This window comes from Asterias rubens, chromosome 4 (assembly GCF_902459465.1).
Source record: "Asterias rubens chromosome 4, eAstRub1.3, whole genome shotgun sequence".
Lineage (NCBI taxonomy): Eukaryota > Metazoa > Echinodermata > Asteroidea > Forcipulatida > Asteriidae > Asterias > Asterias rubens.
The window spans coordinates 2,203,581-2,230,609 of record NC_047065.1 but is presented as its reverse complement, the minus strand read 5'-3'; the positions used below and the strand labels follow the sequence as shown (position 1 = coordinate 2,230,609).

Genomic DNA, 27,029 nt, shown 5'->3' with positions numbered 1-27,029 from the left:
TAATAAAACTTCTGGCGGGATTGTCATTGATATAAATAATCTGAATTTATGGTAAGTGTATAGTATATAACGATACAATATTTTATGATTCACTCCTTCACGTGTATATTCTTTAATTTGGGGCTGATCAAGTATTTTAAATAAAATGGCTTTTTAATTTAACAGTGCGTTTTAATGTGGTTTTATTTATAACACTGTCAGATAAACCCTTTCAATGCATTTCTCCCAAAGAAAACAGTCAACAAATTAAAAAATAAAATCCCAATATCCAAGGCTCTCACTTTTAAAATAAATTTAAATCAAATATAAATTGTCAAATGTTCTGAAAAAATGTACACATATGAACAAGTCAAAGAGAAACACCCACAGCACAAAACAAACATTTCTTTTTTAATCATCTTAATTTTTATTCATAATTTTTGATATGACACAGCAGCTTCACATAGTTAACTCATTCAGAAAAGACATCATTATTTATGTATAAAAGTAACACAAAAACAATTTACCAAATGAAAGCTTAAATTACTATTTTAAAAGAGCCGTGTTAGCCAGATAGAAATAACAGGAAGGTGGTGGTAGGTAGCACTTAAATACTAAATACATAAAAAACTGCATAACGCCTGGTTCATACTTCCTGCAAATGCGATATGAATGTTGAAATTGATATGAAATTCACATTGAATAAGTCGCAGCAGTTAAGTCGTGCTCAAAACACAGATGTGACGTCAAATTCGCTTCGCATTCGCAGGAGGTATGAATCGGGCTTAAAGGAACATTACAGAATTGGTTTTGCAGACAAAACAGTTGCTGGTAGTGTAAGCACTTTATGTAATACACCAGATATATAAACTGACAAACTGTAGAAGTTTGATATCGATCGGCCATCTGGGTCCCGAGAAAATAGTGAAAAACCGATTCACATTTTTGCATGACATCGATGCAAAAAGAAAAATGAATAAAACGCTCACTGAGCGATAAACTCCAAACACAAAATAAGATTATTTATTTCTCAACAAATATGACATTTAAGAAAATAATATTTCATGGGATGTTTTCAACTATCATCATCATAAAACCTTGTTAGTTTTATGTTAATCTGTAATCTTCACGATTTTTGTTTCTTACCAACTCTGTAACATTCCTTTAAGCCTTAGAAAGCTATGAAAGTTAAATGCAGGTTTCTGTATGTAATTGGTTGGTCTTTAAGTACTACCACTACCTTTCTAACTTTGAAGTGGTTTACTAAGCACAAGCTAGATCAACAAATCTGACTGATTGGCTGATAAATGAAGACTACAAGGAAGTCAAAGACTTCTGTCCTAATTTAAAAAAACAAATGCATTTTAAAGCATGATTAATTTAAAGCATTATTTTTGTAAAAAATAAGCACCTTCAGTCAGTTTATGGAAAGAAATAACATTTTAAATTTCATAAAGGGAAAGTTCAGAACGAAAGAGTAAGTAACATGCACATTGAAATAACATACCGTGTGTGCCGTAAAGGCACTGGACACTATTGGTAATTACTCAAAATAATTGTTGGCATAAAAAATTACTTGGTAACAAGCAATGTAGAGCTGTTGATAGTAAAACATTGTGAGAAACAGCTCCCTCTGAAGCAATTGTAGTTTTCAAGAAAGAAGTAACTTTCCACTAAAATATTTGAATTTGATTTTGAAACCTCAGCAGTTGATTTTGAGGTCTCGGTATCAAGCATCTGAAAGCACACAACTTGGTGTGACAAGGGTGTTTTTTTCTTTTTTCGTTATTATCTCGCAACTTCGACGACCAATTGAGCTCAAATTGTCTCTGGTTTGTTATTTTGTGCAAATGTTGATATACACCAAGTGAGAAGACTGGTCTTTGACTGTAACCGAAGGTGTCCAGTGTCTTCAAACTTTTGTAAAATTTAAATAATATTCGAAATGGAATATCATCATATGACCTGACTAATATTGACATTGCACCATGAAATGCAAACAAAGTTTATCTGAAAGGGAATGTACCAAACTGGAATGTTTTAACAATATCTACCTTGCATTTATTCATTGAAATAGAACTCTGAGAATGCATGCTTTGAGGCAATTAATGTGCCGTGCCATTTTAGCTGTTAGGCAAATGTTTGGCATTCCCATTGGTTGATTTGGTTCATTTTTCCACAAAGGAGTGTAACTTGGTCACACTCAAATATTAACAGATGACATAGGGGGCTTGCACAACAGACACAGGCAACATTTGATCTTAGCATTCTCAAAATTAAAACTATTACTAAACTCTTAAAGATTATTAAGAAAATGTGATTCAATAGCACTTGATGTAGCGTTGAGGTAAGAATAGGCTTTGAACTTTGTAGATAGAGTCAAGTTTATAATTCACCAAAGTTCTCTTTTAAACAGACACATGGTAAATACACACAGTCCATAAAATATCATTTTCAATAATAACTTACATTTGACTGGTTATCTATTCTAAAAACAAATCATTTTTATTTACATTTATATCTTTATTTAATTTCATTTACCCTGGCCGATCGGTATGTGTACACAATTTAATTTATTAAAGCAATTTGTATATACAATTTTTCACAAGATTATAAGAAAAATTTAAATAGATCTTTTCATTATCAGTTGCTCATATCATTTTCAAAAACTATGAATGAGTGAAAAATATCAGTTAACAATTTGACCTTTAAACCTGTTTTAAGCTACAATTGTTCGCGTTATCTTGTAATTGTTGAGATCAAACTTGTTTTTATAGCTATGTACTGATAACAATCCCTTCATTACAAAGTGACTCATATAATGTTTTGCTTTGTTTTTAGTTCAGTTTTATACTTATTTCCTGTTCTTAGGTAATTCTATCAAGGTAAAAAAAACTTTTAAAAAAACAACCCTCCCTAAATTTAATTAACAGACTGTTAAACAAAGAAATGCCCTGACTAAACCAAATATTTTAGATCAGAGGTCTCAAACATCAGTTATTTTAAATGGCTTTTCCTTGCTTAAACAAACTACTTTGTATTTGAATAAGGAATGAAATTTATTATCTTGGCCAGCTGGGTATTTTTCTTCTTTTGTTAGTAAATAAATGTATATATTTTGTTTAAATATAAATAACATCTGAATTTCGATTTTCAGTTATTTCTTTTGACCCACTCAACCACGTTTTTCGAGTAACAATTGTTTAAAATATTTACATTAGCTTAATTTCCTTTTGGCTTGATGTGTGAATGTCATCAATTATAAAAAACAAACAAACAAACAAACAAACAAACAAACAAACAAACAAACAAACAAACAAACAAACACCCCAACAAACGTGTTTCAGGATTAAAACAAATTCTTTTCTTTACACAATGCAGCAAGAAAGTGGGAAAACATGAAGCTTTTTTACAAAAAATATTAAATAAAATATCAATAAAAATTTAGCTGTATTTAAAAAACTTTAAATCTTTGATGGAAATGGTTTCAAGGAAAAAAAGGTTGTGTAAAGATATGTTTTTCAATATAAAATATTGGTTATTCACAGCCAAAGTGTTGGTTGTGGACGCCATGTTTCCATTTTAAATAAACCAATAATATGATAATAAAAACAGTTATGCCAGAAATCATAATGACAGGATTCCGAACACTAGTCATCTGATGACAAAAGATTAAAATAATGAGAATCACTAATTAAATCCGGATTGATTTACAAATTGAAAGCTTTATCCAGAAAATAAATCCTGCATTTTATAAATCCATGCTGTCACCATCTTAGTCAAGTTCCGTGAATCCAATAAAAATATTGAATGCTAATATCCATAAATAAAAAATGGCACCAGACTAAATTTTCCTTCTTCCAGCCTCGGTTTGGTTACAATGATTTGGATTTGAGAAAAATCAAGTTGGCCGCTCCAGGATATATTTCTAGTATGAAAATAACCATGCATTCATTTCATACAATGAATAACATAAAAATGTAATAATTCTTGTCACTGGCATTGTTTTTGATGGAAGGCTGTTTAGTGCAACTACTGCTACCCCAATTGTCTGGGACTATTTTCATAAAGCCTGTAAGCAAAGTAACTTGCTAAGCACAGACAAAACTGCTTAACAAAAACTGGTTACCAGCCAAAATTCCATACACTTTACATTTACAACTGGTGGCCCACTCATTTTGTTGCTTAGCAAAAACCAATTGCTTCGCAGCTTTATGAAACTGGGTCTTGAACTTGCTGGCCTAACAATGTACATAGCACTTTGTCTGTATTCTTAAATATAAATCTTAATTCAATTGCAGTTTAATTCATAAATACTTTTGATTGTCATAAATACAAAATACAAACTTAGGTCCATTTTGGGACTTTAACGCCCGTTTTAAAAAAAATAATTTCTGGGAGAAATCTGTGTTTTATTCATGATCATGTTTGACCAAGCAATTTGAATTAGAAGAAAGAAGCTCCTTTCATTGCTCCACAAACTTAAGATTTTATCAAATTTGATGAAATATTGTCCCCAAAATACATCAGTTTTTAGGGTTTGAAATTATTCTTTAAACAACCCAATCATGAACTATTTTGAAGAGCACAAACAAAAAACGCTTTATGCTCGACTGATAAACCAACCAATCCATAACATCACGTGACCCACTTCTCAAAAGCATTTTGATTATTGTCGTTTTCATTTGTTAATTCTTTCCCTTTAACCATTTCAGTCTCAATCATAACTGAAAGTTTATCTTCCCAGTTGACGACGCTACTGACCTTACCATAACCCTGACCTTTCACCTTTGACCCAGGGTTCACTCTTGGAAGTGCAGTTGGGATGACCTGAATCGTAGTGTTCTCTTCTAGCTTGTTGACTTTATGATCGTGGATTTTGATAAGTAGATGTCTCTGTGCTTTGGCTATTACATAACAGGACAGTGTAATGGTAAGGCACACCTGGAAAGAAAAAAAAACACCTTGGTGAATATTCAGTAGATTAATCTTCCAGATATTCAAATAATACTGGGGTCTTTACTGGGTCCAAAGTTGGTTGACCTTATGGTGATTAGGTACTTCAATGGTAGAAGCATGCACACCCAGTTTTTATTCTTATCAACAACAATTTATCCTGGGTAATTCATTTTCATTTATTTTATTTATTTATTCTGATTGTGAAGCCAAGAACTTCATCACTGTACTAGCCAAGAACCCAATGGAGAGAAGACAAGGAAAGAAGGTTCAGTTTTAGATGTGGGAGGAGAATCCCGGAGAATTATTCCAGGGAAAAACCCACGCAGTCCGTAGGGACTGAAAACCCAATCCACATAGGGTTAGGGTTAGTGCCCCAGCGTGATTTTAACCAAGGTCCTAGAGGTGGAAGGTGAGGAAAGATACCACTATGCGAACCCAGTTGTCCAGAGTCTTTACTGGGTCCAAAGTTGGTTGACCTTTTGATAAACAGGTGCTACTAGTTGGGTGTCCATTGTACTGACCTTTACACCCGTTCCTGTTGGTTCTTGCATGGAGAACTTCTATTTCTAAACCTTATAGTAACTTCATAACAGAAGCATGCACAGCCCACTTTTTATTTCGTTCTTGTTTATTATCCTGGGTTTTCATTCAGTGAGAAAACAAATCACCAATCTCCCATGCCTTGATTGAGCTCACATAAAAACTACAAAAAAATGCAACTCAACCCATCGGTTGTCATACTGTTCATTCCTTTTTTTATGGATATAAACCAATAAATATAAATTTAAAAATATAATACTAACTGCTATTCCACAATTTACATCAATGAACTGCAACCCTAGTGATGAAAGTGTTACCAACCCATAAAGTGAACTATCCTTACCTGAATGATAACAACTGGACTATTCCATTGATGGTGGGTTAAATCCTTCACAGAGCGCAACGTGGAGCCCAAGTAGGAGCTAAGAAGTTGATTCGGAAATAATCCAACTGCTGTCGCCGATACAAAGGTACAGACAGAAACATTCGTCATCTGTTAAGAATACACTCATACATTAATGTCAATGACAACTCTTTGCTTTTATATGAACTTATATATGAATGATATTTTTTAAAACAAGGGCTCGAAATTAACACTGGACCAGAGGACCGCTGGACCAAGCCGGCCTGTGATTCCTTACGAATATTCACTAATATTTAAAACCAGGGCTCGTAATGACCACTGGCCAATGATGTTAGCGTCGGGCCAGTAAACTTACAAGCGACCAGTCAGGTGGTCTTGTGCAATAACACCTCACTGCATTTTTCATTTACTGATGAATACAGATATCTTTAATTGCTTCTCTCCACCCAGGGGTAAATGGGTACCTGTGAGGGCAGAAATGGTTCTTGTGATTGGTTTAGCCATGTAGCGCATATAATTGTCGCACAGGCTGTATACTCCCCAGGGAGCTGAGATGGTTTAAGGAATGATTTAAGGCCCAGTGACCAGGGGTAATAATGTCGGAAGCGCTTTGAGACACCCCGTGAAAAAGCGCTATATAAAAACCGTGTATTATTATTATCTTTCAATGCCAAAGTGTTACCCATACACAAAATTTGATAAATCTTCTTTTTGTGCTTGTTCCAAAAACAGCTAAAACGTCAAACTGTGTAGATAGTGTTTTTCTCGTTTTCTATTGCGGTCTTGTAACAATTTCAAATATTCTCTGGTCCAGAAACAGTTTTGAGCTGCAAGTTCTGCAGCCTCGTGGGTTTTCTCCCAATTTCAAGCCCTGAAAACTACCACAAAACCTAACTTTGCATATTCCACTCCCAAAATAAATCTGAAGTAGCTCCACAACACTTTGCAGAAGAACACTGAATGCTGAAGTGCCTTGAGTCACTGAGTAATGGATATGAGTGCTTTATCAGAAGCCACTATTGTTATTGAGGAAAAGTTTCCATATGGCGCCACCACTTTTTCATTCGATATGAAATAATATAGTATCTAATTTAACTCAATGAGATATCCCTTCTTTTTGTAAAAATTAGTGAAAAAGTGGTGGGGCCATACGGAAAGTTAAACGTTATTTATTACAATATTTTTAGGAAATTGTTATTTTGAATGCAATGACTTACTGCAAATAAACCATTCTGCAGACCAAAAGGAATTGGAGTCAATCTCGTCAGCGCTATGACTTTAAAAGAATGTTCACCTTCAACCAAGTTCACAATAGCCTGCAGATAATCATTCTGTAGCTTGGCCAGTAGAAACGCTGTACATGGCAATCTACAGAATACAAAGGCACAGTACGCACCTCCCAGTGCGCAGAATATCACAGTCATGGTACCTAACGCTATTCCATAACGGTAACCCGCGGCTACGTTTAAAACTAAATATCCCGGGATCGAGAACGGAAGAGAGATGATAACAAAGAGAATGAAGAAGACAATAAATCCGATGTAAGGGTCGGTGCTGACGAGCCATGGCAGAAGGAGTACCAACTGTTCTTGGAAGATCCAGAATAAAACGGCACCGCAGACCACGACGGTGAGTAGCGTCGAGAGCCTGTTACACATACGAGTCTCTATGCAGGCTAGGTGAGTGAGGTGCGATCGACATCCGAGACAGTCGGTGAGACAACTACTCGATGGGAAGGATGTAGAAGAAAAGGTTGAAGACTTTGGGGTTGAGGGAGGAGATGCTGCCATGGTTAGAGACGACTGCCAACCCCAACAGATGGCACTACTGCAAGAAGAAGAAAACAAAACAAAAATTATGTACAATAAACATGTTTGAGTTTTGTTTGAGTTTCTTTTTTATGCCATACTAAAGTAAGGCAGTTGCAGGAATGTTTTAACTTGAAGCAAGCTTCGTTAGAACATTCAATCAAACATGAACTGAAAATCAGTTTTACATCCTTTCTGTTTGACTCGCATTCTCAAGCCTCGAAATAACCCACGGCACCCACAGCAATTGCCGTGGTGCCCTGTGCTTTTGCCGTAGTGCACTTTTCAAAGTTCTAATATGAATAAATTTACATTTTCCTCATAGAAGTGCCCCTTACCACCAGAGGAAAATTGCTGTGCCCCGTCAAGAGCGAAGTTCAAGGCCTGCATTCAGAAAAATTTGTTCAACAACTGCCGATTCTACTTTTTAAACCTTGTTTTAAACTAACATTTGTAGAAGAAGACAGGTAGTGGTACGCAGTTTGTTTGCTCACTCACTGCTAACAAGCTATTGGTAAATCAATCTCTATTAGAGTTCCGTTATCCCACTTGTTATGCAATGCAATGAGTTGCCATTGTGTCTGTCAATTAGTTATCTTGATTGTTGTAGGACCCCCCCCCCCCACCCCTTCTAGGACTGTATAACCTGGTCCTTGCTCTTTGGCATAACTGTATACTGTGTACACATTGTAGGCTGATGTAGCAACATGATTACTGAAATCTCATTTACATACATTCAAATAATCCTAACCCAAGGTCATTCTATTGTCTGGTGATGCTCTACATCAACAGTGTATGCCGCTACTAGCCCTGGCATAAAACAATGGAAGGAAGGACATACAGCAAAGTTTACAGGACAATCTACCATTGTCGGTGAAAACCTAAGAAAACAAAACAAAAGACAAACACACATTTGTAATCTTGCTGCTATCACTCAAAAGATAGAAACTTCAACAAATACATAATACAAAAGTACTGTGTCCTACAATGGACTTTGTTAGTTGAGATGATGGTTCAATGGTAGCACTGTGGAAGTATACACTGTACATGCTGGGGCCGTTATGTACAGTTGCTACTCTAGAATCAACAATGAATCTATTTTCAGCAGCATGGATAATATCCAAGTAAAGATCTTGCAGGTAAAAATGGGTTTTAAAGGCAGTGGACACTATTGGTAATTACTGGATCGGTCTATTCCAGGCCTGAAGAAACAATGAGTGCTTTCTTACCTGACGTGTCTTGCTCCAGAGACCCAGCACCCAACAACAGTTCTCAGTAGCCACCTCATGATCATGTTAGACAATGGTTTACAACCACCAGTCACCTGTCATTTCCAGCCAGTCCCTCTCTGCTGAGAGCAATAGTGCGTTCTCAACTTTGCCTGTTGACGTTGTATTGGAAAGTAAAAATAAGTGGTTTCTCTGTTATTTTATATTAGCCAGGTTATTGCAGAGAGGGAAATAAAATGTTGCACTTTCATGACTAACTAAACATAAATAGTTGCATTTAAGCTTTTGTAGCTACTTCACCATATGCAAAGAAAAACAACTTATCCAAGCAAGGTTTACACTTGCACTTATTGTTTACTTAAGTTACACAGTCCACTAGCAAACTCTGCAAATATATCAGTCTATATTTAAAAGACTCTACGCTACCTAAATAAACAAGAACAGTGAAAGTCAAACAAGGAAGAGTCTTGATGAATTCATGAAGACCACACAACAGTCATGATAAATTAAGTCCGTTTCCTTCCTCTATTCTCCAACATAAATAAGTCAGTGCCAGCATGCAGGGGACAGCAGCATTACCGTCATAGGTCGTGACAGTACTACAACTGTCACCTACATCATCAACAAGTTTAATTATTTACTTTCAGATGAACAACTTATCCAGTGGAACTTACACGGTGAAGAAACACTTAGTTAGGGCTTCATCTATGAAATCAAATCCACCATTGTAGGGGACTACTACCTATTGAATTATCTACCGGCATAAAATGAGAAGTGAGTGTCATCAAAATTGATCCTTGATCTCTATAAAAAGTCCGAAGTCCCAGAGCAGCGACAAAAATGACATTCTTAATTTTGGATCTGAGTTGACAACTGTTATTTTGTTATACCGCCCTCAATATGTCAATTATGTCCAGCCAGCCGCTCACTCACACACACGTGTGTTTCACGCACAACGTAACGTCATGGGGCCCAGGGAGTTCCGTCATAATGTTAAAATGTGAAACTTTGTGAAAGACGAGTGTTTAAAGTGAGTAATCATGGTAATAATGGTGAATTTTGTGAGCTATTTTAGGGCGGATAAATTGGTGGTGAGGTGTGCGGAAAATTTGCACATTTAACATATGAGTGATGATGATTTTGAAGTTGTTGCCTCTCCTCTTTAGTTAGTAGTTAGCAAAAGTACTTAATCCGAAGTTGTCCGGAAACTGGGCAGGCACAAAAGTGTAGTTCCTGTCTATGTACTTATTATGCCAATTTAGGAGTAATTGTCACTCACTGTACTATATAGTTGCTGAACTGAGTGTTACCTAACACAGCGCTTTAGTTACTGGGTCTAAGTGTAACCCATGATTCTGGATCATAATCAAGACCGAAGACTGGAAGAGTGACAAGTAATTTTGTATATTATTAATATTATTAATTTGATTTTAATAAAAAAAATGTTTTTAGAATAATTTAATTGTTTAATTCTAAAGAATAGATGCCTAGTCCTGGCATAGTTGCGATAATCGGATGGAGGGTTACGATTATCGCAACTAGTCCTGGCAGTGTTGTTGCAACAACGTTACCGTCCTCTTACGGCCGTCGGGAGGAGGGTTGGAAAAGTTTCCGTATGGCGCCACCACTTTTTCATTCGATATGAAATAATATAGTATCTAATTGACCTCAATGATATACCCCTTTTTGTAAAAATTAGTGAAAAAGTGGTGGCGCCATACGGAAAGTTATCCGGAGGGTTACATTATCGCAACTAAATGAACTAGTGCGGGTACTTCAAGTTCAATTTCAAGTTTAACTTTAACTTCCAAGACCAAATCCAAGAATCCAAGCAAGCAGTTTCTGTCAAACTTTTTGGACCAACACTCCGTGAAGAGGAATGTCCACGACGCTGTTTTTATTAAGCGTGCAACGGCTGTTGTGCACCCTTGCTGCTTCATACATAGCGGTGCACAGAGGAGGCTGTTCTTGTATAGCGTGCACACATAATAACATCGTGGTGTGCACAAACACCCATGTTCAAGGAATGGTTGGTCCGACCATTTGTGTTTCATGCGTTGAGTGTTCTTTGACATCAAAACAATAGATTCCATTGTGTAATAAATGGGCTTACAACATCATATCTACATGTAGTTGCAATAACGTAACCCTCTTGTAGGTAGGGATGAGTGTTTCGATATCGCATTTAAACATCATCAAAATATTTTGCTCAACAAATTGCAAAGTTCTTCCAAAATACGAGACAAAAACATTGAGATCAACATGTACGATTTTTTTGGTTAGTATAGTGGAAAAATTCAGTAAGCCTAAACGGTTTCAGATTTTGTTTAAAATGTGAATATCATCAGCTGAACATTGTTTTTATCTAGATATTCCTTGAGTGTGCTGCATAACGGTTCTCAACATGGCTCCGATTGACGTTACAATATTGAAGGTAAATCTTTTACTCTCTGTTACTGTTGACATGTTGGACAGACATTAAATAGAAGTGTCAAAGTGTTGTTGCCGAGCGGTTAAGAGCACCAGATTCAAACTCTGGTGTTCTGAGTGTGGTTTCGAGTCCCACTTGTGACACTTGTGTCCTTAAAGGGAAGGTACACGTTTGGTAGTTACTCAAAACAAATATTAACTTAAATAGGCCTTACTGACTTGGTAATGAGCATTGGAGAGCTGTTGATAGTATAAAACATTGTGGGAAACGACTCCCTCTGAAGTAATGTAGTTTTTGAGAAAGAGGTAATTTCTCACTAAAATAATAAAAGACTTATCTGAAAGCACACAAATTTGTCCAATAAAGGTGTTTTTTCTTTCACAATTTTCTCGCAACTTCGAAAACTGATTGAGCCCAAATTACTCAGGCTTGTTATTTTATGGTTATGGTAAGGATGTACTTAAGCTTGGGCAATATCACGATATTATAGAATATCGCGATATTAATTTGGAAACGATTTCGATATCGGATGGATTTGGTTTTAATCGAAATATCGGTATATCGCGATATATCGCGATAATCGCGATATATCGCAATATCGATTAAATATCGCGATGTATTTGCTAGCTGAGACATCTTGCACCCCATAGGTTTGGAGTAAAACCAGAAGAATAGGTCATTAGAACACCTCTCTTAAGCTATGACTGTCTCTTCTACAACTTTCACTTGGAGTTTGAAGACTGATGATGTCAAATTTCATTAATCGCGATTATATCGAATATCGCGATATATTGTTGGCGATATATCGTGAATAAAATAAAAGTGTACTTGGCTCCAATTTTACGGAAATCCAGAAGACTGCAGTGTTTGTACCGGCATGTTTTCTACACAATTTATTTTGCAATATCATGTTGAATAAACACTATAATTATTAAGATATATCGCATTGTCAACATTTTTCACAAAGATATTACACAATGAGGTGTAACTGTTTATTAGTCAATTGAAAAACACAAAAACACAAGACCGCCTGACTTGTCCGGTTGTGGTTTCACTTGCCCACTGCTAAAAGTACCGGCCTTAGGCCCTGCAGTCCATTGTTAACTTTGAACCCTGATGTTATGTAAGACTCGTCAAATGATTGCTTAATAATAAACTGTTCTAGTAAGCAATTTGCAACAGCTAAATATGTTTTTCCCAAACATAAAATGCTAACTTGCCAAATCTTTGTCGTTTTGATGAACAGGTGACTGATCCAAGTCATTTCTGGGCCAAGGAGGTACCTGGACCGAGCATGACGCCCCAGGCCAGGCAGTTTCTTCTCTTATGCCAAGATATTGATGAATACTGTAGCTCAGATCAGTTTCAGAGCATGCATGTTTACCAAGCAAAGAAAGGAATGGTAGGTAGGGGAATGGCATGGGTAAGGGGTTGGCAAGGGTAAGGGGTGGACGCCCCAGGCCAGGCAGTTTCTTCTCTTATGTATGCCAAGATATTGATGAATTTCTCAAAATAATTGTTAGCATAAAAACTAACTTGGTAACGAGCAACGGAGAACTGTTGGTAGTATAAATCATTGTGAGAAACAATTAATTTCATACTCAAATATTAAAAGCCTTTTTTTAGACATCTGAATGCACACAAATTTGTCTTTCATTATTCTCTTGCAACTGCCATGACCAATTGAGTAAAAAATTCCACAGATTTGTTTTTTTATGCATACATGTATGTTGGGAATAAATACACCAAGTGAGAATACACGTCTTTGAATTCATTTGAATGTCTTAGGTTTGTCTTGCACGGAAGATGCAAACTGATCATTGGTATCGAGCTCGAGTAACTAGCATCATACATCGCAAGTATTTGGAAGAGGCTAGGTGAGTTTTAGTCATAAATTTCTGGCTTATGATTATATAATATTTGAGAAGTGATGATTTTTCGGGCATGATAGATCGATACAAGATTTTGTAATAATAATAATAATACAAATTATTGCGCAGTGACCTATAAAAAGATATTTTACTGTGCATTACGAGGAATACCAAAACAAAAATGCAGGAATGTAAAAAAAATACTACTATTCCATTTGATTAAATTTAGCATTTATTTCCATAGTGCTAACAAAGACATACAAAGAACTTCTATAACAATAATTATATGAGACACAATAAAATACTGGTAAATATGTAGGCATATTCAAAAGATACGATGTAATCGGAAAAATGAACAACTTGGGAACTAATTTGGGGTTGAACAAAGAAACGTTGACTAGAGCAGGATTTAAACCAAAGACCCCCGGATAAATGTGTCAGTGCTCTACCAACTGAGCTATCTAGCCCTATAAGAAACATTACCCAGTCAGTTTCCCTTTTGGTTTACTATTTGATTATTTGTTAAGGCTGGTTTATAGTCGGTCGCGCGATGGTCGCATGTTGGAAATCTTGATGCGCCATCCTAAAAAACACAAGTTATGGTCACTGCTGAGGCCTAAAAACTATTTCTTTTCATGATCGAGCGACCATCCTGCGACCGACTATAACTCGGCCTTAAATCTATTACTTTCTTGCAGTTGTGTCTTATTGGATTATGGAGAATCAATCCGAGTTCCTACGAGCAGGTAAGAAGTTTTATCTCAATATGTAATTTTTGTTTTTATGTTCTGTAAATGCAATAAAGCTGCACAGGAGCCAATATCATAAAAGGCTAGGATTGACTTTAAGCTGTGTTTCATTCTTAATTGTCCTCATCATGTCTGTCTTTGTTCGAATTGTCTGCCCGTTCGTTCTTGTCTCCGTTTATTGTCTGTCCCCAGGCATCCCTACATAAGCCTCGGCTTCCAGATGACGCCTCCATACTCTATTTAATTTGCTCTGCCTCATTAAATAGCTTTGTTTATTGGTCCTTTAACAAAAATTGTTTGTACTGTTTTCATGACGTATGGAAATAAATGTAAGTTTGAATGAATGAATGAATAATTATTGCTATGCAAATTGTGATGTCACAATAAAAAAAAATCAAAATTTTGTATAAATGTTTTTAAACTGGTCTTTCTCACCAAACTAAATACACCTTGCTAATTTGTGTTGCATTGATACATCCCAAAGTCAAAAGTGTTTCTTGAGTATTATTGCCCTACCGTGATAACATGTACATTATGGGTCATACATGTACGATTGATGACAGTTTTTGAGTACATAAAATAAATCGTTAGGATAACTAGATGGCATACATCGTTGGGACAACTATGACCAGAACAAGAGCTTTAGTTTTACTGTACTTCCTTCCCCGTGGAATTTAAACAAAAACTGATTTTGTTGATCTCCTTAGAATGCGTGACATTCCAGCCTCGTTTCTTGATGTACCATTTCAAGCGAGGGAGTACGCCCTCTATGACCTCCTTCCACTCACTCTTAAAGTGTCATTTGAAGAAGATCAGGCAACTATGCAGTAAGTCGCTACTTTCTTTGTATGAATTGGACCCACCGTTTGGCGATTTTGATTTAATTTAATGGTTTACTACCAAGACTAGAATATATAGACCATGTGAACTTTGTTTACAATAAGTGTGACCGTGTACATTCTTTGAGTATTCTGGCAGGCACAGTATTACACAGGTCATATGGGAAAGTTCACATTTTGTGTCATAATTTCCTCATAAATCCAAGAATTATGAAATTAAAAGCTGGACAAGTTTGAGATGTGCCCCTTTTCATCATATCAAAAGTTGATAAGAATTAGAGAGTGCAATCTCCATAAAAAAATCAGATTTTATGATTTCTTTCATTATAGGCTGTGTACAAATCTTGCCTGCAGGAAGTCCAGACTCTGTGGCTCTTTTGTAAACATGTGATGTCACAGGTCACATCGTCTATAGAAAGACAAGTTCTCAAAAGAGCATAATCTACCCAGAAAGTAGATCCACACATGATCTCACTTTTCCTGTTTGTTATTGTACGACAGGTGAAGCCAATGAGAGTGCTGTTACGTAACACTGTTGCACATTAGCGAACACTCCATCAATTCAAATAAATTAGGGTTCTAACACGCTTGAAGATATCCCATTTTTCACAAAGAGATCCTTTATCAATTGTTTTTTTATTTTGTGGGTTTGTTTGTTCTTTTCTTTTGTACTTACACATTACGTTAAAGTCATTGGACACTTTCTGAACAGAACAAAAATTTAAAGTTCACAGATTTACAAATAACTTACAGGTTTTACAGAAGGTAATGGTGAAAGACTTCCCTTGAAATATTATTCCATGAAATGCTTTACTTTTGGAGAAAACATTAAAACAATTATAAATTCTCGATATCGAGAATAACGGATTTATTTTAAACACACGTCATGACACGGCGAAACGTGCGGAAACAAGGGTGGGTTTTCCCGTTATTTTCTCCCAACTCCGATGACCAATTGAGCCTAAATTTTCACAGGTGTGTTAATTTATATATAAGTTGTGATACACAAAGTATGGGCCTTTGGACAATACTGTTTACCGATGTTGTGCGATTGCTTTAATAAATGAGGAAGATGTAGAAAAGATTTTTTTTTTTTTTTTAACAAAAGAATGAAGTGAGTAAGTTACTGCAAACCAAATATACATTGATACCTCACTGGGCCCTATGCAATGCCTCAAATCCCAAATGCAAATTTATATTGAACAATTGTTTCTTTCCAGACCAACCACAAAATGGGACACGGCAGCAGTGGAGTACTTTGAAGAAATGTTAGCAGGTTAGAAAAAAAAGAAAACTTTTAGGAAGAAATATTGGTTCTGAAACGAGCTAGGGCTGACAGGGTTTGCTTGTAACATTTCTAATTTGAATAACAAGTGGGACACTTAGATCACCAAGAGGGGACTTTCAGGGCGCTTGGTGGCAGCAGACTAACCAGGTAAAATCCATTGTTCTCGGTAATGCGCGCACGCTCAGAACTACGTAAGCAATGGGAATTTACCTGGTAAGTCTGCTGCCACCTAGTGTTCCAAAGTCTCCCATTAGTAGATCTGTCTGTTTTTTATTTTTTACTAATGTCCTGTTTTTTTTATCTTTAGGTAAACCAGCCAAGATTGATATCCACCATACAAGACAGGATGGTGTATCTTTAGTCACACTGTACGTCAGTGTGGATCTGAACCAGGTACACTTTAGTTCATCATATCTCATTTTTGTTTACATTGTTGTCATTGAATAGATTTGTTTTGTTTCTTGCACCAATTGTGAAGGTAGTTGCAAAATGAATACAATTATGGTGTCAGGGAAGTCACATTCTGCCACACAAACCTGAAGCTTATAAGGGGGTGTACTCCTTTGGAGATAACAAAGATTATAAGGATTTCTCAGATTTAATACTCCAACCATATTTTGATTGGACTGATTTTGATTTGACTGATTTTGATTTGACTGATTTTGATTTGACTGATTTTGATTTGACTGATTTTTATTTGACTGATTTTGATTTGACTGATTTTGATTTGACTGATTTTGATTTGACTGATTTTGATTTGACTGATTGTGATGTGACTGATTTGACTGATTGATTTGACCTGGAATGATTTTTAATCTTCAGGTGAATGTGAATGAGGAACTATTGAAGCTAGACTATGCAACGAAAGGAGATGTATCGTCACTTCTGGATGGTGAGTAAATAACCACGGCACGAATTTGTTAAAGCTGTTAAACATTGAGAGGCTTTGCTGATAGCAGGAACTGGGTTACCAGCTAAAACACTGTGTAATATGCCATGTGTGTGACTAGTTCCCTGCATACATTTGCAGCTTAAAGGAACAATACAGAATTGGTTTTGCTAACAAAACAGCTGCTGACAGTGTGAGCACTTTATGTAATCCACCATAAACATAAACTGACAAACCTGTAGAAGTTTGAGATCAATCGGCCATCCCTCGAGAGAGTAGTGAAAAACCGATTACACATTTGGCATTGCAGCGATGCAAAAAAAAAATTGAATAAACTGCTCACTGAGCGATAAACTCCAAACGCGAAATTAGGTTATTTATTTCTCATCAACTATGGAATTTCAGACAGAAATATTTCAAGGGATGTTTTCAACTATCATAATCAATAGACCATGTAAGTTTTATGTAAATCTGTGATCTTCACGGTTTTGTTTCTTACCAATTCTGTAACGTTCCTTTTAATTGTTTTGTGTTCTTTTTGCCATTAGGTTCAATTTCCGTTACACCAGAGAAAACAAGATCACCGAGGTACTCTAGTTCAAGACGATCTCTGTCTCCAAGCAGCGAATCTGATGTCCAATCCACAACAAGCAGAAGAAGTATTTCTAGTCCACCTACACCTCCGATGGCTTCAGGCTCTGATGGACTAAGGTTGAAATCAAACAAACGGAGTGTGCCCAGTCCATTAACATCTCCACTGGCTTCAGATTCTGAGAGACAAGGGTTAGACTTGGAAACAACTTTGGGAGGAGTTGTAGGGCTGTCTTCACAACAACACTCGCAGCATGGTCAACCCGTAACCAAATCCCCGAAGCAACTGTTATCTCAGATGATGGCACTTATGGAGAACACTAAGAAGACGGTTGACGTGCCTCCATCAGCCAGAAACCTATCTACACAAGCGCTTACTCAACCATCTTCCAAAAGTCTGCCATCAGCAAGAAACCAGTCTCCACAACCACTCACTAAGACATCGTCCCAAACACCTGTTGCTCAAACCTCACCTGACATTAAACAACAACAACAACCAAGAGAAGCAGCTAGTCTGAGATTGAAAACGCCTTCACCGTTCAAAGTTGTACAGACCAACAAGTCAGGTGCTACGAGGCTCCCGTTTGCTGTTGGAGGTAAATTCTCTCTCATGCCAGAGGAGATGGATTCCCTAAAGCCTGGACAAACGATCTGCCCACCTGCCGTTTTATCGAGTGTCAGAAAAACACAGGAAAGGTAATTGTTTTTTTGTGTCTGCATGATCAAGTTTCACTAATTATTAGTGTCTTGTTAGCCCTCCCTTCTCACTGACGTCACATTTGTATAGCAACATGGAAGGTTTGTTTATCGGTCTTAATGATGTTCCCATCAAGGGAACTCGGCAAACTCCCACAAGGGTTTTATAAACACCAAGCTGGCAACAGTCAATCTCTCTCGTACAAACATTTGTTTAACGTCTATGAATGTGAATTGCACAAATCAAGAAATTGTAAGGACAATACATGTACTTTATTCTACTCATTGTGAAATCAGTTAAAAACCGATGTTTGGTCTAACAGGAGAAGTGGCTTTTCATCCGATCCAGATTATTACAACTCGTCCTCCGATGAACCCACTCAGTATATGACCCCAGTGATACCACAATTCAAGGTCATAGGTCAAAGGTCAGAGTCTTTTTATTGATTACAAATGTGAATGTAAGATGTGCTAGTAGCATTTTTAAAAATTGTGCAAAGACAATTTTGTAATGTACTTCTCTTGATTGTCAACCATTGGAAAATGTGACACTTCTGCCACTGTTGAAGCTACAATCCTGGCAAAAATGCTTGGGGCATGCAAGGGTCACATATGACATTAACAAAAAAACATACCCTCCCCCGTTTTTTCACTCAATGTTTTTAAGCTTAGTTGGAGTGCAGACCAGGCAATGAGAGCCAACATTGAAAAGGGGGGCGGGGCCCCAACAAGATAACGGGCTGGGACTGTCTAAAATATTTGAGCATGATAAAGACTTTATAAAATTAAGAATGTGCACATACAATATACTTCCGTTGCTAATAGAGTGGGCGTAAAACAACTTCTTTTTTTTAAGAAGAAAAAAGGGCTTTTTGTTGCTTTAAATGGCCGGGATTGTAGCTATTTCTGAGCAAGTCTGGGATCACTAAAGTACCTGTAGTTATATTTTACAATATTCAATCTAAAACTTAGGGAATTTGCAAACTAAAAGAAGGTTCAAGTTTTTATTTGATTTGAGTTAATTTATATTAATTTGTGTTATCAATTCCTTTCTTTGTCAATAGTGACTTTATTTCCTTCAAATAATGGATATGATATACTCACCAAAGTATCTGTAGTTTATTTTATAATATTCAATCTAAGACATGAGAATTTGCAAAGTGGAGGAAGGTCTATGTCGTACTGTTACTATTTGAATTATTAGGTGTAAATTGTTGTAATAATTTCCTTTCTTTGTCAAAATTTGCATTATTTCTTTCAAATAATAGATGAAAGTCACTCCTTTCATTGTTGTTTTTCTTGGGTGTTTATTTCAACAGACTTCTGAATCAGATTTCTTCCGGAAGTAAATCTGTGTCCTCCTCTATGGAGAAGAAACAGGTGCATCATCAATTAGTGCAGCAGAATTCCGGCATACTGATCCATGGAGATAGACCGCCTGCACCGATGCTTACCATTGAAGATTCATTCTTCCCTCAGGCTATACTTCAGGTAATGATGTGTAAAAACTACCTTCTGTCATAACAAATAACCATATTTGTAGAATCAGTGTCGAACCTCACTTTAATGGCACTGGACACTATTGGTAATTGTCAAAGACCAATATTCTCACTTGGTGTATCCTAACATATGCATAAAATAACAAAACTGTGAAATTTTTACTCAGTTGGTTACGAAGTTGCAGGAAAATAATGAAAAAAAAAAACACCCATTTTACACAAATTTGTGTGCTTTGGGTTTTGTGTGCTTTTGGGTTTAAATATTTTAGCGAGAAATTACCTCTTTTTCAAAACCTACATTCCTCCAGAGTTGTTTTTCACAATGTTATATACTTTCAACAGCTCTCCGTTGTTGTTACCAAGTAGATTTTTGTGATAATATGTATTTTGAGTGGTTACCAAAATGTGTATTTTTTAGTAATGACCAAAACATGTTCAGTGCCTTTAAACAATTCCGAAGATAATTTTCCAAAGTGTGTCCATCCGGCTGTGAAGCCTGTGTGTGATTATTTTTAAAATAAAAACTCTTCTTTATTTGATTGTTTCCCTATGCAGAAACTCACCAAGCTTGGTTATCAGGGCCCTAGTGCCATCCAAGCCTACTCCTGGCCTTCTATTCTCAGAGGGAGGGATACGGTGGGTATCTCCGCCCCCGGGACTGGGAAGAGCTTAGCGTTTCTATTGCCATTGATTGCACAGACAATGCAGCCGACGACGTATTCTTCATTACCACCAGGCAATGGGGTGAGTAGAAACGATAGTATCGAATCTTACTTTTATTGTGTGTGTGGTGTTGTGGCAGAGCGGTTTAGGGCTGTAGAGCATCAAATTCAAGTTCTGATGCCAAGTCACCGGAGTGTGGGTTCGAATCCCGGTCGTGACACTTGTGTCCTTGAGCAAGATACTTTACTATAATTGCTTCTCTTCACCAAGGGGGTATAAATGGGTACCTGCGAGGGTAGAGGTTGATATTGTGAATGATAAAGCCTTCGGAGCGCCACGGCAGCTCGGGCTGTATACTCCCTAATGGGAGCTGAGAAAGATAAAGGGATGTTTATTGGCCCATTGACCAGGGGACTAGTGTAAAGCGCATTGATACGGTTTATTGTGAAATGCGCTATATAAGAATTTGTTATTATTAGGGCGGTGGTCAGTTTTGACACTTCTGTCCTTGAGCAAGGCACTTAATCATAATTGCTTCTCTTCACCCAAGAGTACAAATGGGTATTGGCAAGAGCTGCATCCTGTCCAGGAGGAGAAGAAATATTCTCAGTCATTTAATTAATGTCAACGAAACTGAATACAAACACTGTCCAAATGAGCCATATTGGTGATCGAGTTTCAGATGAATTACTTGTCAAATAAAGTTTTTGAAGTTGGTCTTTGAAAAGTTATGAAATTAACTTCTGGCTGAAATGACTCTAGCTCCTGTTTTATTCCAGCCAATTATTTATTGATTTGTTTCCAGCCTCTGGTGATCGTTGTATGTCCAAGATGGCGTCAAGCTGCTGAGGTTTATGACCAGTGTGAGAGATTTCTTCCATCTCAACGAGGCAGTAAAGTTATCTTGATTCATGGAGGAGGGTCAGAGGAAGATCAAGAGGTATGTGATGGTAGAAGGGAGGGGGTTTTATTTTGAAGGTCTTGTGGTTGTATTGAAAGGTTTACCTGTTTTGTGGTGTGTTGTGGCCTAGCAGTCTAGGGGCCAATTTCATAGAGCTGCTTAAGCAAAAAATCTGCTCAAGCACGAAAATAGCTCGCTTATTTTACACATGTTACTGGCCAAAATTTCATGCCATATACGTTGCTTATAACTGGTATTTAGCGGTTGTTTATTTAGCATAAGAATCAGTGGTGTCTTGGCCGATAATCTGATTTTACTAAGCAAAGATTTTTTTGCTTAAGCAAAAGTTTGTGCTTAAGCAGCTCTATGAAATTGGGCCTAGATCACCGGATCCAAGCTCTGGTGCTGTTAGCAGCAGAGTGTGGGTTTGATTCCCGATCATGACACTTGTGCCCTTGAGCAAGACACTTGACCAGTGTAAGAGATGTCTTCCATCTCAACGAAGCAGTAAAGTTATCTTGATTCATGGTGGCAGGTTGGAAGATCAAGAGGTATGTGATGGTAGGAGGGAGGGGTTTTTATTCTGAAGGTCTCTTGGTTATGTTGGAAAGGTTTATATAGAGTTATAAGGCTCTATGAATTCAGATAAATATGATGGTGCAGTCGGTATTGAGGGGTAGGTAAGAAGCATGAGTTTGTAAATAAGTCTAAATTTTATTGGAAGCAAGTGAAGATTGCATAAAATGAACCAAGAGGTGTGTATCATTTTGGGACACTTTATTCACTTGCCATATATTGATGTCATGTTTTCTTATCTTTGTTTAGGTCCAGTTGATGAATGGATGTAGTGTCCTTGTTGCTACTTTACCTTGCTTGCTTAGAATGATCAAAGGAGAGCATGCCAGCCTTCGCAGACTCAGCCACTTGGTAAGTACTACTAACTCCAGGGGCCAATTTCATCGAGCTGCTTAAGCAAAAAATTTGCTTAAGCACGAAAATAGCTCGCTTATTTTACACATGTAACTGGCCAAAATTTCATGGCATATACTTTACTTGTGACTGGTATTTAGCTGTTGTTTACTTAGCATAACATGATTAAGTGGTGTCTTGGCCGGTAAACTGATTTTATTAAGCCAGGATTTTTTTGCTTAAGCAAACTTTTGTGCTTAAGCAGCTCTATGAAGTTGGGCCCAGGTCATTAAACCCCCATTATTTTGTAAAACATGGCATGTTATGTAAGTCCAGTGGTTAGACTGCAGGACTTGCAATCACAAGATTGTGGGTTTGAATTTAGCCAAGCTAAGCACTGATTCCACAATGACTAAGAATAAGTATTGTCGTCTAGTTACTGAATCACAATTTCTTGAATGGTGCAACTAGTAATAGACGTTAAATCAAAGTTTGTATGAGAGAGATTGGCTGTTGCCAGCTGGGCATTTATATCCCTTTGTGGGAGTTTTGCCCGAGTTCCCTTGATGGGAGATCATTAAGACAGACAGAAATTGGTGCCATATGCCGAAGTTTCTTTTTCCTGTTCACGTTCTTTTTGTCTAACAATAACAAGCCATGGCTTCTGGAGGAATCCTTTATACTTATCGAATTTTCTGCATAGTCAACGATGCATTTATGGTTACTTCGTTAATTTTTGGACTGTGTATTGGGTTGAAATTTTCTTGAAATCTTGGAATTAATGTGAGTTTGAATTGAAGTAGTTATATTTATTTTAAAACACAAATATTTTTGTTCTTTGATGTGTTGAAGTTTCTTAAGAAATAAAAGAGTACTTCTGCCCTTCTTATTGTCTTAACTTTCTTGAAATCTTCCTACAGGTCTTTGATGATGCAGACATTCTTTGTGAAGATTATACATCAGAGGTAAATAGTTCTTCAACTTGTAACTAAACGTCAGTTTCTACGTCTCTAAATATTTCATTTATGAATTTTGGTTTTACAGCCAAGCACTCCCAGAAAAGCGAACTTAATCATTTTCCCACTTAAAAACCCTATGGAGAAAAAACAGATGTGTAAAAGATACAGATACAGAATTGTTAAAGCAGTGTAAAAAGGAGTGCCAAATATTGCTGAATCATTTTCAACTTTTCATTTTCATTTTCAATATTTTCTTGTGAGCAGGTGAAGCAGTTGATGGGTGATTTTGGTTCAATGTTATCTATGAGCGATAGTATTCATCGTACTGCACCTAGACAGCTTGTTCTCTTTGCATCACAATGGACCATGGCTATGGGGTCATTCGTCAGGAGCTATATGTCAGATCCGATCTTTGCTTGTACCTTCCCACTGGAGGCAGCAGTCTATGCTAGAGTGCGCCAGGTAAGAATAAATTATTTGGGGTGTTGTGGCCGAGCGGCCCAGGGTGGTGGACTCAAGTTCTATAATTTACAGAATGTCAGTTGTGACACTTGTGTCTTTGAGCAAGGCACTATCATAACTGCTTCACTCCACCCAGGAGTACAAATACTTAACGGGGAGAGCTGGGGAGTAACCTGTGATGGACTGGCATCCTGTCCAGGGAGAATAGAAATATTCTCAGTTGTTTAATGCCAAGGAAAAACAGATATAAACACCGACCTGATGAGTCATATTAGCTCGGAACAGACTTTACTTTTTCATAAAACAATATGTACGTAATTTGGTTTTGCTGTAATTTTTTTTAGAAAACAGAATAGTAAACTTCAATTCCTAATATTGAGTAAGACTAATGTTATCTAATTTGAAACTATATTTGTAGGTTGTATTAAGAGTTGAGCCAGACGGTCGAGCTGCTGTTATCAGATCACTTCTTGAATCCAGATCCGGACGAGTCGTCATCTTCACTAATAAAAAGGAAGATGCACAGAAACTTCAAAAGGTAGGTTTTTATAAAACATTGCAGTGAATTCTTCTTGAATGCCTAGTTCCTTGAACTCAAATTAAAACACACATTTGTAGTTTTTCTGAAACATCTCAAGAGGTGAGCTTCAGAAGTGTGTCTTATGGATGTTGTGTCTTGTAAGAGTTATTTGTTGATTGTCCATTGAGGCAAACAATGCAATGATAAACTTTCATTCAATTGAATTTTATCTGCAAGCAAACAAAAACATTGAAAAATGGCAAATCAAACGATCTACAAGAACAAACAATACAGTAGTTTTAAGAAGAATACAAAAATGTAAAAAACGCCTACGAAAGTTTTGAGGAACCCGGATTGGTGGGCAGATAAATGCAGGAGTCAACCTCCAGTGGGGGTGGTACACTAAAACACTTAGAAGCAAAACAAAGAACCCTGGCAGGGAAAGCCAATAGTGACAGAAAGTCACTTTTAAAGTGGCTGACCATTTGGTTGTAAAATCTCAAGAAAAGACAAAACAAACCTTCCACAGGAGGAATACGCTTTACTCACCAGCAACCCAATTCAGGCAACTCAAGAAAAACCCAGGCAAAAGACCGGTAAAAAATACTTGAATACAACGTTAAAATGTTAAATCTGGACCTGTTAGCTGATTTTCTTTAAAATGCTTTTTGGTTCCTCTGACTTGGACTTATTGATTGTTTGACAGCTTCTCTTGGGCGGTTACTGCTACTACACATTACTAGCGTTCAAGGATATGCCAAGACATCATTTAGAGGCCGTCATGAAAGAATGGCATACGGAACATAAACAAGACTCTCTGCCAATATTGGGTAAGAAACAATAATTATGTTATACCATGGTCAAAACAAATTGTAAAGTTTTACAATCGGGTGATGTGATACAAAGACGCATGTTACATGGCTAAGGATGTGCACTACGCATGACGCACAGCGCACAGGGTATCATGATTTTTGTTAACCGTTATATATTACCCTACTCGTTCCCACCGTTGATCAATTTCCAGAGCTTTGTACAATTAGAAACAGCCCCGTGTTCAAGGGAACAGTGAATAATTTTTTATTATTTAAACAACTATTCGTCTGCTTATTAAACAATGTGTACTCAGTCGTAATAAAGTTTTTCATGAAAACAAAAATATGTCTGCTGGAAGATGTTGGAAGATGACAGTAGAGCGCCTCCCTAGAAGAGGAATATGTTACCATGCTATAACAAAACATCAAGCCATTTGTGAGCTAGATTTGAATAATGTCTGGTACAATGACTTGCTTAGTTACAATGCACCGCTTACATTTGAATTCCTCAGACTACCGAGACAGTTGCTACGCCACGCGATTAGAGGCAAGCTTTTGCGTGGTTGCGTAAGAGACGGTGAACACCCATACACAATTCTGAATGGATGTGTATGACACAATGGTACTAGGGTCTGCTCATCCTGGAGGTTGCGATACTGTACATGTAACTCGCAAATGGCTTATTGCTGCACGCTGTGATGGGGTTCATTCGTTTTAAACAAAATTCAAGGCCTTCACAATATAATAACCTATTTTTATTATGTCTTTCTTTGTTGTTATGAGACTTCTGTAGTCTTATACTGAATCCATCTTCTCTCCATCTTCCGTCCAACCTTTCCTCGTTGCAGTTTGTACCGATGATGCGTGCCAAGACTTGGGTATCACTGATGCTAGTACCGTCGTCCATTTTGACTTCCCGCCGTCCAAACAGAAGTTCGGTCAACGTCTCAGTACGATGATGGACCACTTCTCATCACAGCTTGAAAAGGTAAGAGGATCTGGGGTTGTGGTTCAAACTGGTCACCGTGGTCCAGTGGTAAGACTGCAGGACTTGCAATTACAAGGTTGTGGGTTCGAATCCTACCAAGCTAATCGGTGATTTCACAATGACTAGAAAAAGTATAGTTGTCTAGTTACTGATACACAATTTTTTTTATTTGTCCAATGCATAATCCTAGACGTTAAACCAATGTTTGTATGAGAGAGATTGGCCCATGCCAACTCGGTGTTTATATCCCCTTGTGGAAGTTTGCAGAGTTCCCTTGCAGCAAAATCATCTAAACAAGCAAACAAACAAATAAATAAACTGGGATGCACTGAAAGAATGCTATCACCATGCAGTCCAGTCAAAGATCTGGGCCCTATTTCATACAGCTGCTGAAGCACAAAAAGTAGCTAAGCAAAGGAAAAAAAGCAAAAAATGCTTTATGCTTACCAGACTAAGGTTAACAGGCAATCTACCATGTCACATGTTTAATTTATGATGAGCATCCTTCTCATTTCAGCTAAGCAAAACAAATTAAGCACTATTTTCTGTCTAAGAAGCTCTATGAAAATCGGGTAGTGAAAGCACTTAATATTTCCTCTGTGGTTATCATTTGATTTTGTTGTAGCACTTTGCAGAGCCGCTGGAAAAGGCGCTTTAGATTAATGCTGTTATTATTATTGTAAATTTGTATACAGAGTAAGGTGTCAGACTGCAAGTCCATTCTTCTCATATCCAAGGAGCACACGTTGCATTCCCCTGGACTTGCAAATCTACTGAGCAGGTGCAGTTTTACTATTCCTACCCTGCTGAGAGTGGAAGAGGCCATAATGGTAAAGTTGTTGAGCATTCTTAGCATATACCACTTTGTAGAAAGGGGTGTTTGAACTATGCAAATAACTGAGGGGAACTATACCTACCTTGCTGAAAGTGGAAGAGGCCATAATGGTAAATTTGTTGAGCATTCTTAGCATATACCACTTTGTAGAAAGGGGTGTTTGAACTATGCAAATAACTGAGGGAAACTATACCTACCTTGCTGAAAGTGGAAGAGGCCATAATGGCAAAGTTGTTGTGCATTCTTAG

General features: G+C 37.1%; 2 protein-coding genes across 2 annotated transcripts in view; one reads left to right on the top strand and one right to left on the bottom strand.

The window, feature by feature from the left end:
* Positions 1–2,884: 2,884 nt before the first annotated feature.
* Positions 2,885–9,724, bottom strand: LOC117289685 (transmembrane protein 64-like). Its single transcript, XM_033770919.1, has 5 exons — positions 9,554–9,724; positions 8,880–9,031; positions 7,060–7,669; positions 5,822–5,971; positions 2,885–4,923 (listed from the first exon to the last, which is right to left on the bottom strand). The coding sequence occupies exons 2-5, from the start codon at positions 8,942–8,944 to the stop codon at positions 4,618–4,620; spliced, it is 1,131 nt and encodes a 376-aa protein (XP_033626810.1). The 5' UTR covers positions 8,945–9,031; positions 9,554–9,724; the 3' UTR covers positions 2,885–4,617.
* Positions 9,725–9,808: 84 nt separating this feature from the next.
* The window catches only part of LOC117289469, a 38,648-nt gene continuing 21,427 nt past the window's right edge, over positions 9,809–27,029 (top strand). Inside the window, exons 1-21 of the mRNA XM_033770607.1 lie at positions 9,809–9,909; positions 11,249–11,313; positions 12,557–12,712; positions 13,099–13,187; positions 13,880–13,927; positions 14,638–14,757; positions 15,990–16,045; positions 16,365–16,450; positions 16,880–16,949; positions 17,495–18,233; positions 18,557–18,661; positions 19,553–19,724; positions 20,288–20,476; positions 21,201–21,335; positions 22,122–22,223; positions 23,126–23,170; positions 23,429–23,626; positions 24,045–24,164; positions 24,853–24,976; positions 25,807–25,946; positions 26,642–26,776. Coding sequence (XP_033626498.1) covers positions 11,284–11,313; positions 12,557–12,712; positions 13,099–13,187; positions 13,880–13,927; positions 14,638–14,757; positions 15,990–16,045; positions 16,365–16,450; positions 16,880–16,949; positions 17,495–18,233; positions 18,557–18,661; positions 19,553–19,724; positions 20,288–20,476; positions 21,201–21,335; positions 22,122–22,223; positions 23,126–23,170; positions 23,429–23,626; positions 24,045–24,164; positions 24,853–24,976; positions 25,807–25,946; positions 26,642–26,776 — 2,859 coding nt within the window. The 5' untranslated portion in view covers positions 9,809–9,909; positions 11,249–11,283. The remainder of the gene's footprint in view (positions 9,910–11,248; positions 11,314–12,556; positions 12,713–13,098; positions 13,188–13,879; positions 13,928–14,637; positions 14,758–15,989; positions 16,046–16,364; positions 16,451–16,879; positions 16,950–17,494; positions 18,234–18,556; positions 18,662–19,552; positions 19,725–20,287; positions 20,477–21,200; positions 21,336–22,121; positions 22,224–23,125; positions 23,171–23,428; positions 23,627–24,044; positions 24,165–24,852; positions 24,977–25,806; positions 25,947–26,641; positions 26,777–27,029) is intronic.